The sequence below is a fragment of the Eimeria necatrix genome, genomic scaffold, assembly GCF_000499385.1.
Source record: "Eimeria necatrix Houghton genomic scaffold, Enh_scaff479, whole genome shotgun sequence".
Lineage (NCBI taxonomy): Eukaryota > Apicomplexa > Conoidasida > Eucoccidiorida > Eimeriidae > Eimeria > Eimeria necatrix.
The window spans coordinates 11,412-26,907 of NW_013654361.1; the positions used below are offsets into that span (position 1 = coordinate 11,412).

Here is a 15,496-nt window from a genome sequence, read left to right on the forward strand (position 1 = left end):
TTCGAGGGTTTAGGGTTTAGGGTTTAGGGTTTAGGGTTTGGGTTTAGGGCCGGCCGCGCAAGACCTCTGCGCCGCATTGAGACGAACTCCGAGGACCCAACGGCCACGCCAGGCCATGTCCTCTCTGCGCAAACATGTAGGGCTGCGGACGAGGGTTTAGGGTTTAGGGTTTAGGGTTTAGGGTTTAGGGTTTAGGGACCGCGGCGGCGCCCTGCAGGGCGACCTGCAAAAACCCCTCAACTTCTTTGCTGCTGAGAAGACAAAACAAAATAAAAGCTGCTGCGCTAAAGCTCGCGGGCTGAAGCAGCAAAAAGCCCCAAAAGTGCATGCAGCGGATGTGTCAGTGCCGGTGGCCCGCAGCAGCAGCAGCAGCAGCCGCTGCTGCTGCTGCGGTGTCTGTACGCCTCAACCAAGACTCTATTGCTTTCTTCAATCTTAAGGGCTAGTGCGTTCGCTCATCCTCTTTGCAGCAGCAGCAGCGAGTCCACCGCCGAGTCAGACACACAGCAGCAGCAGCAGCAGCAGCAGCAGCAGCAAGCGCTGCAACAGTAGCAGCAGCAGCAGCAGCAGCACTGCGAACTCACCCCTGCAAACGGCGCTATTTCTGCGCAGCGACTGTCCTGCTGTCTATCTGTGTGCCTTTTTTGCCTAGAGGCCCTGCTGCCAGCAGTAGCTGCAGCAGCAGCGGCGGCAGCAGCAGCAGCAGCGGCAGCACAGCAGCAGCAGCAAACTCACCGCAGCAGCAGCAGATGGCCCGAAAATCTCGTCTCCAGCGGGACCAGGGCTTTGTATGTGCGTGCACAGGCACTGCACCGCAAACCCTAAACCCTAAACCCTAAACCCTAAACCCTAGGCCTTCGGAGAGCTCAGGGCAACCGGGTCTGCTGCTCAATGCCGCCCGTGCTGCAGCTGCAGCAGCAAGAGCTGCTGCACCTCCACAGAGTCCCGTGTATGCCGCAGCAGCAGCAGCAGCAGCAGCAGCAGCACCAAGCAGAAGGGAGCCCTCCTGGCACGCCAGTGGGGCAGCAGCAGCAGCAGAGGCAGCAGCAGCAGCAGCAGCAGCAGCAGCACCGGCAACAGCACAGAAGCCCCACACCGAAAGGCCACAAGTCACACAAGCAGCACCCGCCCGCTGCTGCACTGCAGCAGCAGCAGCAGCAGCCCAAACGGGAGCAGCAACTTGGACAGGAGCAGCAGCAGCAGAAGCAGCAGCAGCAGCACTGCGAACCCGCAACGTGCGGAGACTCGCCGCGCTACTTTGTTGGTAAAGCAGCTGCTGCTGCAGCACCTGCTGCAGCCGACGTTGCAGCTGCTGCAGCAGCAACTGCAGCAGCAACCGTCCAGACCCTCGCTGCTGCTGCTGCGCGCCGCAGCCAGCAGCAGCAGCAGCAGCAGCAGCAAAATGGGAGCCATAAGGCGCCACCGCTGCTGGCTTCAGCTTCAACAGCAAATGAGTCTCCTTTGTCTGCAGCAGCAGCAGCAGCAGCAGGCGTAGCAGCAGACTTCACAGCAACAGCGGCAGCAGCACCGCAAAGCCGCGTTGCTGCTGCTTTTTGTCCGCTGCCAAATGTCGCTGCTGCTGCTGCAACTCCCCGAGCAGGCGACGGCGCTGCTGTTCTCCGCACGCTGCAGCAGCAGCAGCAGCAGCAGCAGCAGCGGCAGCAGCAGCAGCATTTGCTGCTGCCTGAGGAGCGCTTGCTGGCGGACTCGGACTCTCAGGAGCGCTGCCGCAGCGGCAGCAGCAGCAGCAGCAGCAGCGGCATGAGCAGCAGAAGCAGCAGCAGCAGCTACCTGCCCGAGCTGTGGCAGGACAGCCGCGTGAACCGCCGCAGCAGCATCAGCAGCAGCAGCAGCAGCAGCCTTGTGGGGGCTTTGGCGAAGCTGCTGCGGGAAGAAGCTGGGGACCGCCACAGCAGCAGCAAATGTCTTTCTGGGGAGAGCGACGACGAGTTGCTGCTGCTGCAGCCGCCGCAGCAGCAGCAGCAGGGGGCCCCCGGCGTGGCTGCGCAGCAGCAGCAGCAGCAGGAGCAGCAGCAGCAGCTGCGGCAGCGGGAGAGTCGTCCCGTCGGCAGGCGCTTCTTCTACGGCTTGCTGCTGCTGCTGCTGCTGCTGCTGACGGGGGCTTTGCTGCTGGGCACTTTATATCACCGCAGCAAATTGGTGCGGCTGCGGCCGCGGGATTTGCTGCGGCTGCAGCTGGCGACCTTTCGGCAGCTGCAGCAGCAGCTGCTGCAGCAGCAGCAGCAGCAGCAGCCGCAGCACCCCCTGCCGCTCTGCTGGCACCACCCGCAGCAGCTCTTCGAGCTGCAGCAGCAGCTGCTGCTCCTCCAGCCCTCCAAAGAAGCAGCAGCAGCTTTTGCAGAAGCAGCAGCAGCAGCAACAGCAGGGGTCGACGCGACGCAGTCTGCTGCACTCTCTTCTGAGGCTGCCATGGTCATGATGCACACGCTGCAGCAGCAGCAGCAGCAGCAGCAGCAGCAGCAGCAGCTGGGCGAAGCTGACGTGTGCTGCAGCAGCGATGGCAGCGCTGCGCCAGCAGCAGCAGCAGCTGCTGCTGCTGCTGCTGCTTCCCCCAGAGAATTCGTAGCGAAGCTGTTCCAGTCCTCTCAAGCAGCTCTGCTGTCAGACAGCAGCAGCAGCAGCAGCAGCAGCACGACGTGCAGCCGCAGCAGCAGCATTTTGACTCCCTTTGGTTCTGGGCCTCAAACTAGCAGCAGCAGCAGCAGCAGCAGCAATAGCAGCAGCAGCAGCAATTGTTCCCTGCCACCCTTTCCGAGAGGTGCTTGGTTCTTTGCCCGCGCTGCTGCAGCAAAGCGACTCAAGTCGTTTATACCTGCTGCTGCTGCTGCTGCTGCTGGGAGTAGTGCTGCAGCTGCTGCTGCTCCAGCGGCCACAGTGCTGGTGTGTGCAGAAGAAGACTTCGGCTCGCTTGCTGCTGCTGCTGCAGCGCACGCAGCAGCAGCAGCTGCTGCTGCAGGCAGCTGGCTGAAAGCGGGCGCGAGCAGACTGAAGGCAGCAGCACTTTCTGCAGCAAATGCGACCATCAGGACAGCAGCGCGAGTTCGGAAGCAGCAGCAAGCTGCTGCTGCTGCTGTTCAAGCAACAGCAGCGAAGCTGCTCGGGCTGCCGTCGCCGGCAGCAGCAACAGCAGCAGCAGCAGCAACAGCAGCAGATTCTCCAGCTACGTGCGCCGCCCCGCCGGGAGACTGCATGCAGTGCAGCTGCCTGAAGCCGTCAGAGCAGCAGCTGCAGCAGCAGCAGCAGCAGCAGCAGCAGCAGCAGCAGCAGGGCGAGCAGTTCAGCTGGACCGACGTCGACGTCAGCGACCACGTGCTGCTCTATGTCTTGGCTTTGCTCATTGCTGCTGTCGAGGTCTCAGCAGCTTTTGCTTCCCACCCTCCCGCTGCTGCTGCTGCGGGCGCCGACAGCAGCAGCAGCAGCAGCAGCAGCAGCAGCAGCCGCTGGCGCCAGTTCCCCTCCCTCTCCCGCCTGGCCCCCTACATTTGTGCTGCTTACTATGCCTTCATTTGCTGCTGCTGCTTCCTCATGGCTGTCATGACTGCTTGCTTCTTCCACACCCCTGCGGAGGTCTGGATTGCTTTTGCTGCTGCGCTGCTGCTGCTGCTGCTCCCCGTGCTGCTGCTGCTCGAGGTTGCAGAGATGCCCAGCCTGCACAGAATTGGGGTTTTGCGCAACTGCAGCTGCCCCGACCAGCCCCACCACCAGCACCAGCAGCAGCAGCAGCAGCAGCAGCAGCAGCAGCAGCAGCAGTACCAGCAGCAGCAGCAGATGAGCCCCCGCGCGCCCCCGTAGATGCTCGAGCAGCATTTGCTGCTGCCGCTGCTGCTGCTACGAGCAGCAGCAGCAGCGCCAGCAGCACAAGCACCTGCGCGTTTTGTCCGTCGTCGGTGCGGCTGCTGCTGCTGCAGCAGCAGCAGCAGCTGCAGTTGCTGCGACTGGAGCAGCAAATGCATTGCAGCAGCAATGCAGCAGCTCTATCGCTGCGTTGTGTTTTTGTAAAAAACGAATTGTTGCTTCTCACCAACTTGAAATCACTCTAAACCGCTTAAGACGGCTGCAGCAGAGGCAGGGTTTAGGGTTTAGGGTTTAGGGTTTAGGGTTTAGAAGGACGGGCGCATGGCGGTGTGCGCTGCACGTGTTAGGGTTTAGGGTTTAGAAAGGCGAAGGCTAGGGTTTAGGGTTTAGGGTTTAGAAAGGCGAGGGATGGCGGGGTACGATGCACATGCTAGGGTTTAGGGTCTAGGCTTTAGAAGGACGAAAGTTAGGGTTTAGGGTTTAGGGTTTAGGGTTTAGGGTTCGACTGCATACACATGCGCAGCAGGCATTCAGGTGCACAGGGAGGGGTTTCCCGCTGCTGAGGGTTTAGGGTTTAGGGTTTAGGGTTTAGGGTTTACAGCTCCTATCCTTGATCTAGTTCTGAAGGTTTAGGGTTTAGGGTTTAGGGTTTACAGCTCTTATCCCTGATGTAGTTCTGGAGGTTTAGGGTTTAGCGTTTAGGGTTTAGGGTTTAGGGTTTACAGCTTTTATCCTTGGATTACTTCTGCAGGTTTATTTTTCTTCTTGAGGGTTTATCCCCCTTGCAATTTCCCTCTTGGTGTTCCCTTTATTTATTTATTTATTTATTTATTTATTCGTTTAATTAATTAATTAATTAATTAATTAATTAATTAATTAATTAATTAATTAATTAATTTATTTATGTATGTATTTATTTATTTATTTATTTTCGCCGAAGTCCTTTCGAGTGTACGTACACCTCAGCGTCAGTTGCAGGATCTGAAAACGTCGAATCGAAGCGGAATTCATTTCAATTCTTTTTCTCTTTTTGAATTTAATTTTCTTTTTCTTTTTTTTGAGTTAATTTTATTTTCTTTTTTCATTTTATTTGTCTTTTGGCTGCTGCTCAGAGCGAAGAAATGAGGCTGCTGGGGTTTGACTATTTTGCTGCTGCTGCTGATTTAATTAATTTGCTTCTCGCCCTTTAAATTTGGCTTCGTGGCCAGCGAGGCAAAAGCGCAGCAGCAGCAGCAGCAGCAGCAACAGCAGCAGCAGCAGCAGCAACAGCAGCAGCAGCAGCGAGAGATCACTTGTGGCACTTTAAAGGATCTGAATTCGGGAGAAAAAAAATAAAAGCAAAAATGCAAAAAGACAATTTTAATGAACTAAATATTCATGAACTTTGCTGCTCCGCGAGACTCTGCTGCTGCTGCTGCAGCAGAAACTGTGCTGCTGCTGCTGCGCGGAGCTCAGGTGTACATACACCTCAACTCAAACAACAAATTACTTTTCTTTATTTTTATTTTTATTTATTTTTTCCTGAAACTTTCTGGAAGCCTCAGTGCCGGGCGAGGAGGCGCTCTAGCCCCTGAGGGGCCCCACTGCTGCTGCTGCTGCTGCTGCTGCTGCTGCTGCTGCTGCTGCTGCTGCTGCTGCTGGCTCTGCGACAGAAGAGCAGCAGCAGCAGCGGCGGCTGCATTCACCGCTGTTTGTCTTTGGAGTTGTTTTTAAATACTTTTAAACTTTTCCGCATTTTTGAAAAGCTGCTGCTGCAGCGTGTGGGGCCGGGGGGCTTTTGGCGGGCACTTGGTGTAGTGTGTCTCGATTTCTAGAGGCTTTTTCTCAGCAGCAGCAGCAGCAGCAGCAGCAGCAGCAGCAGCAGCGGCAGCAGCGGCAGCAGCAGCAAGAGCGGTCGCAAGAGCATCGCCCCCAGCAGCTGCAGCAGGCGTTGCTGCTGCAGCGCAGCAGCAGCTCGGCCCGCACGGTCATTGGCAGCAGCAGCAGCAGCAGCAGCAGTTGCTGCTGCTGCTCCGACTCCGCAGCAGCAAATGGCGAGACGCAAACACGGGAAAGGGGGCCCAGGGGGGCAGCTGTCGGGGGCCCCAGAGGAAGCAGCAGCAGCAGCAACAGCAGCCGCAGCAGCAGCAGACACAGCAGCAGAAGCAGCAGCAGAAGCTGCAGAAACAGAAAATGCTGCTGCTCTCCACGCTGCAGATAACGCAGCAGGACCTGCCGGCGCAGCAGCAGCACCTGCAGGCACAGCAGCAGCAGCAGCAGCAGAATCAGCAGAGGAGGCAATAGCAGCAGCAGCAGCAATACACGGAGGAACGAAAGCAAACGAAGCAGCAGACGCAGCAGCAGATGCAGCAGCAGATGCAGGTGCAGCAGCAGCAGCAGCAGCAGCAGAAGCGGCTTCTGGGCCTCACAGCTCGCCGCTGGTACCATTTGAAGGGGACGCGCAGCAGCAGCAGCAGCAGCAACAGCAGCAGCAGCAGCAACAGAAGCAACAGCAGCAGGTCAGTCATGAGCCCGAGCCGCTGGATATCGAGAAGCAGCAGCAACAGAAGCCTCAGCGCGAAGAGAAGCAGCAGCAGCAGCAGCAGCAGCACCAGGAGCAGCAGCAGCAGCAACAGCAGCAGCAGGAGCAAGAGGAGCAACCACACCAACGGCAGCAGCAGCAGGACCAGGAGGAAAAGCGAGCTCACTTGGAGCAGCAGCAGCAGCAGGAACAGCAAGAGCCGCAGCAGCAGCAGCAGCAAGTGGAGCAGCAACGCCAAGAAGAAGTGCAGCAAACAGAGCAGCAGCAGCAGGATCAGCAGCACAAACAGAGTCAGCAGCAGCAAGCGCAACAGCAGGGCGGACAAGAGAAGCCGCAGCAGCAGCAAGAAGAGCAGCAGCAGCACGAGCAGCAGCAAAAGAATGAACAGGAGCAGCAGCGGGAGCAGCAACAGGAGCAACCGCAGCAGCACCACGAGCAACCGCAGCAGCAACAGGAAGCGCAAGAGCAGCAGCAGCAGCAGCAGCAGCAGCAGCAGCAGCACGAGAACGTGACAAAAGGTGCGGCGGAGCAGCAGACTGAGAAGCAGGCAGCTGACAAAACAGAAGCAGCAGCAGCAGCAGCAGCGGCAGCAGCAGCAGCAAAGGCGCAACACAAAGAGAACGAGGACACAGCAGCAGCTCCAGAAGCAGCTGCAGCAGCAGCAGCAGCAGCTGCTGCTGCTGCTGCAGCAGAGATACACCAAGACCCCTCAGGCGTCTCCATGTCTTCCAAAGACATCCAGGGGGATAAGGCGCCGTCCCAGACCAGCAGCAGCAGCAGCAGCAGCAGCAGCAGCAGCAGCAGCAGCAGCAGCAAGGTGCCGCCCCCAGTAGTGCCTGTCAGCGAGGCTGTGGGCTCGCTTGCTGCTGCCTCGTCACTTCCAACTGCAGCAGCAGCACCAGCAGCAGAGGCAGCAGCAGCAGGACCAACAGCAGAGATAGCAGCAGCAGCACCGAAAGCAGAGGAAGCAGCAGCAAGGCCAGCAGCAGAAGCAGCAGCAATGCCAGCAGCAGCAGCGGCAGCAGCAGCAGCAGCATCCCCGCGAGCAGCATCTTTGTCTTCCCAGCCAGAAACCGCAGCAGCAACACCTGTGCCAGAAACAGACGCAGCAACCCCAGCAGCAGCAGCAGCAGCAACCCCAGCAGCAGCAGCAGCAACCCCAGCAGCAGCAGCAGCAGCAGCAGCAGCAGAAGAGTGGTTTCCCATCAAAACAATAAATGCTTTTGGGGCCCCCAGACGCATTTTGCTGCAGGCAAATAATGGGGCCTGTCCGCTGCTGGCCATTGCGAATTGCCTCATACTTAAGGGGCAGCTGGAGCTGCGCGTGCAGCAGCAGCAGCAGCAGCAGCAGCACGAGCTGCAGCAGGAGCGAATCAGCAGCAGCGAGCTGCTGCAGCTGCTCTCGGAACTGCTGCTGCTGCAGGACACCCCAGGGGCTGAAGACCCAGAGGCTCACGCCTACACAATTGGCGATGCAAGTAGTGTTGCTGCTGCTGCTGCTGCTGTTGCTGCTGCTGCTGCTGTTGCTGCTGCTGCTGCTGCTGCTGCTGCTGTTTGTCCGTGTGGGTGCATCCCTGCTTGTTTGCTGCTGCCTCGCGTCCTGTGAGTGCTGCACACATGCCGCGGCTTTCCTCTCTGTCTTCCTCGCGGCCGCGCTCACCGCCTCCGCTGCTGCTGCTGCTGCTGCTGCTGCTGCTGCTGCTGCTGCTGCTGCAGGCAGTGGACCTGCTGCCGTCGCTGCTGCAGGGCCTGGACCTCAACGTGCACTTCAAGTCCATCGACGCCTTCGAATTCACTCGCGCAGTTTCTCTCTTCGACGCTTTTGGAGTTCGTCTTGTCCACGGCTGGCGGCCCGACAAAGGTGCTGCGCACTTTGCTGCTGCTGCTGCTGCTGCTGCTGCTGCTGCTGCTGCTGCTGCTGCTGGGGGCGCGCCCGCGGCGGGAGCTGCGGCGGGAGCCGCGGCGGGGAAGAGGCTTGACGGGCCGCTCGAGGACGAAGGCGGCGATCCGCAGCAGCAGCAGCAGCAGCAGCAGCGGGAAACGGGAGATAGCAGCAGCAGCAGCAGCAGCAGCAGCGGGGCGTGCCGCTGCAGCGCGTGCCTGCTGGAGAAGCTGAGCTACAACCAGCTGGCGGAGAGGTTTGCGGTGTACAGACAGCTCGTTGAAGACATGCAGAAAACTGAGGACGGGATGTTCCTGCTGCAGCTGCTGCAGCAGGGGGAGCTGCAGCAGGAGCAGCTGCAGGACATTCTGCAGCAGCAGCACGACGTGAGGCAGCAGGAGCTGCAGCAGCAGCAGCGAGAGCACCCCCAGCAGCAGCAGCAGCAGCAGCAGCAGCAGCAGCAGCAGGAGAGCGTGCAGCACACCTGGGACGCAGCAGCAAGAGCTGCGCTGCTGATGGAAGGCAAACACTACGAGAAGTTTCTGCTGCTGTCTTCTTCCCAGCTGACAGCAACGGGGCTAAAGGAGCTGTGTCTGGGCTACACGCCAGCAGCAGCAGCAGCAACAGCAGCAGCAGCAGCAGCAGCAGCAGCAGCACCAACTGTTGCGCTGCCCCTCTATGTCCCCTGCGTCCTCTTCCGCAACAATCACTTCTCAGTGATTGTGCGGCAGCCGCTGCCGAGCTGCCAGCAGAAGCTGCAGCAGCAGCTGGAGCAGCAGCAGCAGGAAGACGTGCTGCAGGAGCAGCAGCAGCAGCAGCAGCAGCAGCAGCAGCAGCAGCAGCAGGAGTGCGCCATTTACTGCCTCTGCACAGATGCTGCCTTTTCTGATGAGCCCCAAATCGCTTGGGAAATTCTCATTGATGTAAAAGGAGATAATTTATTTTGTAATGACAAATTCGTGCCTCTGCAATATACCCAAGTCAGACCCTGCTGCTGCTGCTGCTGCTGCTGCTGCTGCTGCTGCTGCTGCTGTGGCTGCTGCAGCGGCTGCTCTGCTGCCTGTTTCGGGGTGGTGCTGCGTGCTTCTGCTTCCCCGCGTTCCCGTCCCCTGCTGCTGAGTGCGGTTGTTTGCTGCTGTTGCTGCTGCTGCTTTTGTTGCTGCTGCTGCTGCTGCTGCATTGCCAGTGCTGCTTCTGTTGCGGCTGCTGCAGGAAGGGGAGAGCAGCAGCTGCTCCAGTGCTGCTTCACTCGGCGGCGCTCTGCAGCAGCAGCAAGTAGGTGCAGCAGCGGCAGCAGCTGCTTTCTACAATAATAATTATTATAATTAGTTTTATTACTGTTTCTTTGTCTCTTATTGCATGCATTCATCGTTTGCTGCGCAACAAACACCTTTGCTGCTGCTGCTGCTGCTGTCGCCTTCGCTGTTGCTGCTGCAGTTGGCAAGTGCCAGGATGCAGGGACCAGGCAGCCGACAGCAGCAGCAGATCCAGCAGCAGCAGCAGCGGCGGCGCTGGCTGCAGCAGCAACAACAGCAGCAGCAGCAGATGGATCAGCAGCTGCAGTTGCGACAGCAACAGCAGCAGCAGCGGCAGCAACAGCAGCAGCAGCAGCAAGCCAGCGGCGTTGCTACGCTGCAGCCAAAGAAATCGGTGAGTGGCGGATGCACTACAGCAGCAGCAGCAGCAGCAGCAAAGCAGCAGCAGCAGCAAAGCAGCAGCAGCAGCAAAGCAGAAGCAGCAGCAAAGCAGCAGCAGCTAATGTCAAATCAAGTTAACTTATTTGTTTGTCTTGTTCTTTTCAGAAGAGAAAGCGCTGCCGAATTATGTAAGCCACTTCAGCTGGCCAGCCCAGCTAGCTAGCTAGCTAACATTCCTTTTTCCTGGCTAGCTAGAAGCCTTGCTAGTCAGGCAGCTAGCTAGCCAGCTAGCTAGCTGGCTAGCTAGCTAGCTAGCTGCCTGCTCGCTGCCTAGCTGTTAGCCGAAGGCCTGGCTAGCTAGGCAGCTACCCAGGCAGCTGCCTGCCCCCACGGCCACGTGGCTAGCTAGCCAGGCTTCTGGCTAGCTAGCCAGGCCTCTGGCTAGCCATTCAGGTAGCTAGCTGGCAAGCTCTTGAGCTAGCCACAAAGCATTCTGGCTAGCTAGCCCTCGGGAGAGCTACACAGGGCTACCGAGGCACAAGCTACCTAGCTAGCTACCCGGCCGTAGGTCGCTAGCTAGCTAACTAGCTAGCTAGCCAGCTAGCTAGCTAGCCACTTTGCAAGCTCTCCAGCTAGCCGTTTAGCTAGCTAGCTAGCTAGCTAGCTAGCGACCTATGGTCGGGGCCCAGCCTGCCCTGCCGCCGCCGTGGGCGCGGCGACTGAAGAGTTTGCACTTATCATTTTACAGCTAGCTGTTCTCTAACAAGTGGCAGCTAGCTACCTAGCTAGCTAGCTGACTAGCTACCTAGCTAGCCATCTGGCTAGCTATCTAGTTAGCTGGCTAGCTACCCAGCTAGCTAGCTGGCTAGCTGCCTAGCGAGCTAGCTGGCTAGCTAGCTAGCTAGCTAGCTAGCTTGCTGGCTGGCTGGTTCTGCAGCTAGCTCTCTAGGCAGCTAGCTAGCTAGCCAGCCAAAGAGCCAGCTAGCGCGCTGGCGCCTCTAGTCTACAGCCAGTGCTTCCGACGCCGCAGCTCACTGCTGCTGCTGCTGCTGCTGCTGCTGCCAGTTGTTGCTGCGCTAGCTGCAGCAGCTGCAGCTCAGCAGTTTGGGAGCTCCTAGTTAGCCAGCACTATCTGCTGCTGCTGCTGCTGCTGCTGCTGCTGAAGGGGGGCCCCTCAAGTGGGCCCCAAAAATTAATTAAAGTAAAATTCTGCATTTGAGTTGGGGGCCCCCCTGTGCCCCTTGGGGCCCCTCGAAGCTTCAGGGGCTCAGGGGGCCCCCAAAGGGGATTAAAACTTCAAACTCAAGTGACCCTTTGTGGCCCCCTATGGGGGCCCCTAGGGGGCCCCTAGGGGGCCCCCTGTGAGGCCCCTATGGGGCCCCTATGGGGCCCCCTGTGAGGCCCCTGTGGGGCCCCTGTGGGGCCCCTGTGGGGCCCCCTGTGGGGCCCCTGTGGGGCCCCTGTGGGGCCCCTGTGGGGCCCCTAAGAAGTGGCCAGGGGGCCGCTGTGGGGCCCCCTAGAGAGCGTTTGGGGTCTCCTGGGGGGCGCTTGGGGGCCCCTGGGGGCCCCCTGTGGGGCTGCCGGTCTGCTGCTCCTGCTGCTCCTGCTGCTGCTGCTGCTCCTGCTGCTCCTGCTGCTGCTGCTGCTGCTGCTGCTGCTGCTGCTGCTGCTGCTGCTGGTTGGGGGTGCGGGGAGGAGCAGCAAGGGCGAGGGCGTGCTGCATGTCTTTGAGGGAAAGGGCGAGGGCGCGTTTGAGAGAATCTGCTGCTTGTTTTCTTTTTTTGAGCTGCTGCTGCAGCCGCTGCAGCACTTGCTGCTGCGCCTGCTGGTGGCGCAGCAGCAGCAGCAGGTGCAGCAAGTTGCGGTGCAGCCGCGCGACTTTGCGCAGCGAGTTGCTGCAGTCCGCAGCACCTGCTGCCAGCTCATTCAAAAAACGCATGCAAGCAGCAACATGAGCAGCAAAGAGCCGCTGCAGCTCGGCCTTGGGGGGGGCCCCTGGGGTGTACAGACAGCTGTCCGCTTCCAAAGACACCTCGGGGGGCCCCAAGGAGTAAACCACTCCGAAGGCTGACCAGTGGTCCTCGGGCATAGGGGGGGGGGGCCTGCAGAACTGCTGCTGCTGCTGCTGCTGCTGCTGCTGCTGCTGCTGCGCGGCGCCGGAGCCGCCGCCTTGCTGCTGCTGCTGCTGCTGCTGCTGCTCCAGGCACGCCGAGTGCATGCAGTCCACCCAGTAGTACGGCGGCGGCGGGAAGCCGCTGATGAAACCCTCCGAGTTCCCGGACTCCATCGCCCAAACCCTAAACCCTAAACCCTAAACCCTAAACCCTAGACTCGAACCACTCGAAAGGGGCCCCCCAGGGCCCCAGGATTCCCTAGACGCGCAGCAGAACTGCTGGCATCAGCAGCAAATCCAAAAAGTGAAAGTTTGTGGCCAGCCGCGGGAAGCGGCAGGCGCTGCGGCGTACGTACACTCCACAGCAGCAGCAGCAGCAGCAGCAGCAGCAGCAGCAGCAGCAGCAGCGGCGGCGCGAGCAACTCCAGTTGCATGCACAGAGGGCACCCGCGGCTGGAATATCTTTTCCAAATGTTTTATTTTATTTATTTTCACTTTTTAAATCCATTTAAACAAAACAGACAGCCGCAAAGGCTGCCTCAGCCGCGAAGCCCCGGGGGCCCCTCTGTGGGGCTCAGGGGGGCCCCCGGGGATTGGGGGCCCCCAAGTGGGTCTTGGGGGCCCCCGGGGCCCCCTTTTTCGGGACTTTTGGTTTGCTGCTGAGACTACTTTTGCTGCTGTTTGTTTGCGGCCATTTCGGTGCAAGACAGGAGGCTTGGGGCCCATGGCTAGCTGCTGCTGCGAGCTGCTGCAGCAAGAACTGGCTGGCTAGCTGGAGGCGCCCAGCTAGCTACAGGCAGCCAGCTAGCCAAAGCCAGCTAGCGAAGTAAAGGCAGCTAGCGAAATAGACGCAACTTGCTAGCGACAAGCAGCTAGCTAGATAAAAGCAGCTAGCTAGCTAGCTAGCTAGCTACCGTCAGCTAGCTAGCTAGGGGTAGCTAGCTAGCTACAGGCAGCTAGCTAGCTGCAGGCAAACAGACAGAGGCTCCTGGCCAGAGGGTGAGCGAGAGGGCTCCAAAGGCTTCGCATGCCAGCTAGCTAGCTGCTACCACGGCGGCTAGCTAGCTGCTAGCTGGCTGTTGAGTAGCCAAATAGCTAGCTAGACGAACTAGCTAGCCAGCTAGCTAGTCCTCGCCGCGTAGCTAGTGTGGCTAGCTAGCAGGCGTAGGGAGGGCTAGGTCGCTATTTGGCTAGCTGGAGGCCTTAGCGTGGCTAGCTGGCTATCTGGAGGCAGTAACATGGCTAGCTGGCTGGCTGGAGGCCTTAGCACGGTTAGCTGGCTAGCTGGCTAGCTGGCTAGCTAGAGGCCTTTGGGTTGGCTAGCTGGCTAGCTAGCCAGGCATGCAGCTGAGGGCAGCAGCAAAGCCCCACAAAGATAGACACAGGGCTTTTGGGGGGCCCCCAACTTTCCGGGGGCCCCCTTCTGGGGGCCCCCCCCTTTCTGGGGGCCCCCCTCTCTTCCTGTGGGGCCCCACACTCTCCTGAGGCTCTGGGGGCCCCCCTTTCTTCGAGGCCCCTCTGCCCTTCTGTGGGGGCCCCTCTTCTACGGGGGCCCCCTTCTAGAAAGAGGTGGGGGGCCCCCCTGGGGGGCCCCCTTCTCCTTCTGTGGGGGGCCCCTTGGGGGCCCCCTTCTCTTTCTGTGGGGGGCCCCCTTCGGGGCCCCCCTGAGGGCCCGCTTGTGGGCCCCCTTGGGGGCCCCCTTGGGGGCCCCTTTCTCTTTCTGTGGGGGCCCCCCTGTCCTGGGGGCCCCCCTCTTTTTGTGCTTTTTGCTGCTGCTCCCCACAGCAGCAAATGCTTTTGCTGCTCCGGACTGAGGTGTACAGACACCTCAAGCTTCTCCCCAGGAGCTGCGAGCGCCGCTAAACCCTAAACCCTAAACCCTAAACCCTAAACCCTAAACCCTAGCCCTAAACCCTAATTCTAAACCCGAATCCCTGAAGCTCGAACGTTCAGCACACTGACGCTGAACTCGCGGTGCTGCTTCAACGCTAAACCCCAAACCCTAAATGCTAAACTCCAAACCCTAAACCCTAAACCCTAAACCCTAAACCCTGTTGAGGGTTTGTTGTCTGCTGGCTCGAAGTCTTTATTTCTTTCAAACTGCTCTTTTGCTTTTCTTATTTTTCATTTGCTGCTTCAGCAGATACAACAAACCCTTACACTCTCCTTGAGTTGCCCCAAATGCGAAAACCAACTAAACCGCAGGACACTGCTGCTGCTGCTGCTGCTGCTGCTGCTGCTGCTGTGTCCGCCTGCAGCAGCAGCAGCAGCTGCTGCTGCCGCCGCTGGACTTGACATCACGGTGGCCCTACAGCGTCTGTACACGCAGCAGTAGCAGCAGCAGCCACCACTAAAAAAGCTGCTACTGTTGGAACAAATCAAGCTGCTGCAGCAGCAAAGCTTGCTCGTGCTGCAGCAAACAACGCTGCAGCGGCAGCAAGCCTTGCTGCTGCTGCAGCAAACAGCGCTGTAGCAGCAAACCTTGCTTCTGCTGCAGCTCAGCAGCGTACTCGCTTGCTGCAGCAGTGGCTCGTGCTGCAGCAGCACCAAGAAGGCTGTGCTGCTGCCTCTACAACTGCAGCGAATCCTGCTGCTGCTGCAGCGAATCATGCTGTAGTGAGGCACTCTAAAACGGCAGCAAGACGCACCAGTGCTGCTGCTGCAACGGATCTTGCTGCTGCTGCAAGGGATCGTGCTGCTGTTGGAACGGGTCTTGCTGCTGCTGCAGCGATTCTTGCGGATGCTGCAGCAAATCGTGCTGCTGCAGCGCCGGCGAATCATGCTGCTGCAGCAGTGACTCACGTTGCCGCTGCAGCGAATCGCGTGGTGGTGCTGCTTCTGCTGCTGCAGCAAATCATTCTGCTGCTGAAGCAAATCCTGCTGTTGCTGCTGAGGCTAGCCCAGTTGCTGCTGCAGCTGACGCGGAGAGGCCGGAGCGGGACTAGAAGCAGAAGCGCGTGCAGCAGCAGCTGCTGCTGCTGTTGCTGCTGCTGCGCACTACAGCATTGCCTTGAGGATTGAAAAATCGAACTTGGGTCTATCGGGTTTTTGCTGCTGCTGCTGCGGCTGCTGCTGCTGCGGCTGGGGGTCGCCCGCGCTGCTGCTGCTGCTGCTGCTGCTGCCGTGTCTGGGCACCATAAAAGGCTCCTCCGGGTCTCCCTCTTCTGCCCACCAGCCCTCTTTGTCTCCTTCTGCTGCTGCTGCTGCACTTGGGGACTGCAGCACAACTACAACAGCAGAAACGTTGTCCAGCGAGTACCGCCGCATGGCTACCTCAGTTAGCTGCTGGCTTGCTGCAGCAGCAGACACTCCCGCCCGCAGCTTCCCGCGCACCAAAGAGATGCACTCTTGCGAAGACAGCACGTCGAAGATTCCGTCGCAGCCCAGCAGCAAAAACTCGTCTTCTGCAGCAGCAAGCAGAGCCACACGGCCTCGCCCTCCAGCAGCAGCAGCAGCGGCAGCAGCAGCAGCAGCAGCGGCAGCGGCAGCAGCAGCAGCAGCAGCAGCAGCAGCAGCAGCAGCAGCAG

At 59.4% G+C, this 15,496-nt stretch overlaps 5 protein-coding genes across 5 annotated transcripts; 3 read left to right on the top strand and 2 right to left on the bottom strand.

Moving 5' to 3' along the window:
- Nucleotides 1-891: 891 nt before the first annotated feature.
- ENH_00056970 (hypothetical protein, conserved) lies at nucleotides 892-3,813 on the top strand (the record flags this gene model as incomplete). The annotated part of the gene is made up of 1 exon (XM_013581710.1): nucleotides 892-3,813. The coding sequence occupies one exon, from the start codon at nucleotides 892-894 to the stop codon at nucleotides 3,811-3,813; it is 2,922 nt and encodes a 973-aa protein (XP_013437164.1).
- Nucleotides 3,814-5,846: 2,033 nt separating this feature from the next.
- ENH_00086410 (hypothetical protein, conserved) lies at nucleotides 5,847-7,943 on the top strand (the record flags this gene model as incomplete). Its single annotated transcript, XM_013581711.1, has 1 exon — nucleotides 5,847-7,943. The coding sequence occupies one exon, from the start codon at nucleotides 5,847-5,849 to the stop codon at nucleotides 7,941-7,943; it is 2,097 nt and encodes a 698-aa protein (XP_013437165.1).
- Nucleotides 7,944-8,506: 563 nt separating this feature from the next.
- On the top strand, nucleotides 8,507-9,548 carry ENH_00056990 (hypothetical protein; the record flags this gene model as incomplete). Its single annotated transcript, XM_013581712.1, has 2 exons — nucleotides 8,507-9,199; nucleotides 9,432-9,548. The coding sequence occupies 2 exons, from the start codon at nucleotides 8,507-8,509 to the stop codon at nucleotides 9,546-9,548; spliced, it is 810 nt and encodes a 269-aa protein (XP_013437166.1).
- Nucleotides 9,549-11,372: 1,824 nt separating this feature from the next.
- On the bottom strand, nucleotides 11,373-12,143 carry ENH_00057000 (hypothetical protein, conserved; the record flags this gene model as incomplete). The annotated part of the gene is made up of 1 exon (XM_013581713.1): nucleotides 11,373-12,143. One exon carries the CDS (start codon nucleotides 12,141-12,143, stop codon nucleotides 11,373-11,375), a length of 771 nt encoding a protein of 256 aa, XP_013437167.1.
- A 2,823-nt stretch (nucleotides 12,144-14,966) lies between these two features.
- Nucleotides 14,967-15,236, bottom strand: ENH_00057010 (protein phosphatase 2C, putative; the record flags this gene model as incomplete). Its single annotated transcript, XM_013581714.1, has 1 exon — nucleotides 14,967-15,236. The coding sequence occupies one exon, from the start codon at nucleotides 15,234-15,236 to the stop codon at nucleotides 14,967-14,969; it is 270 nt and encodes an 89-aa protein (XP_013437168.1).
- Nucleotides 15,237-15,496: the final 260 nt, after the last annotated feature.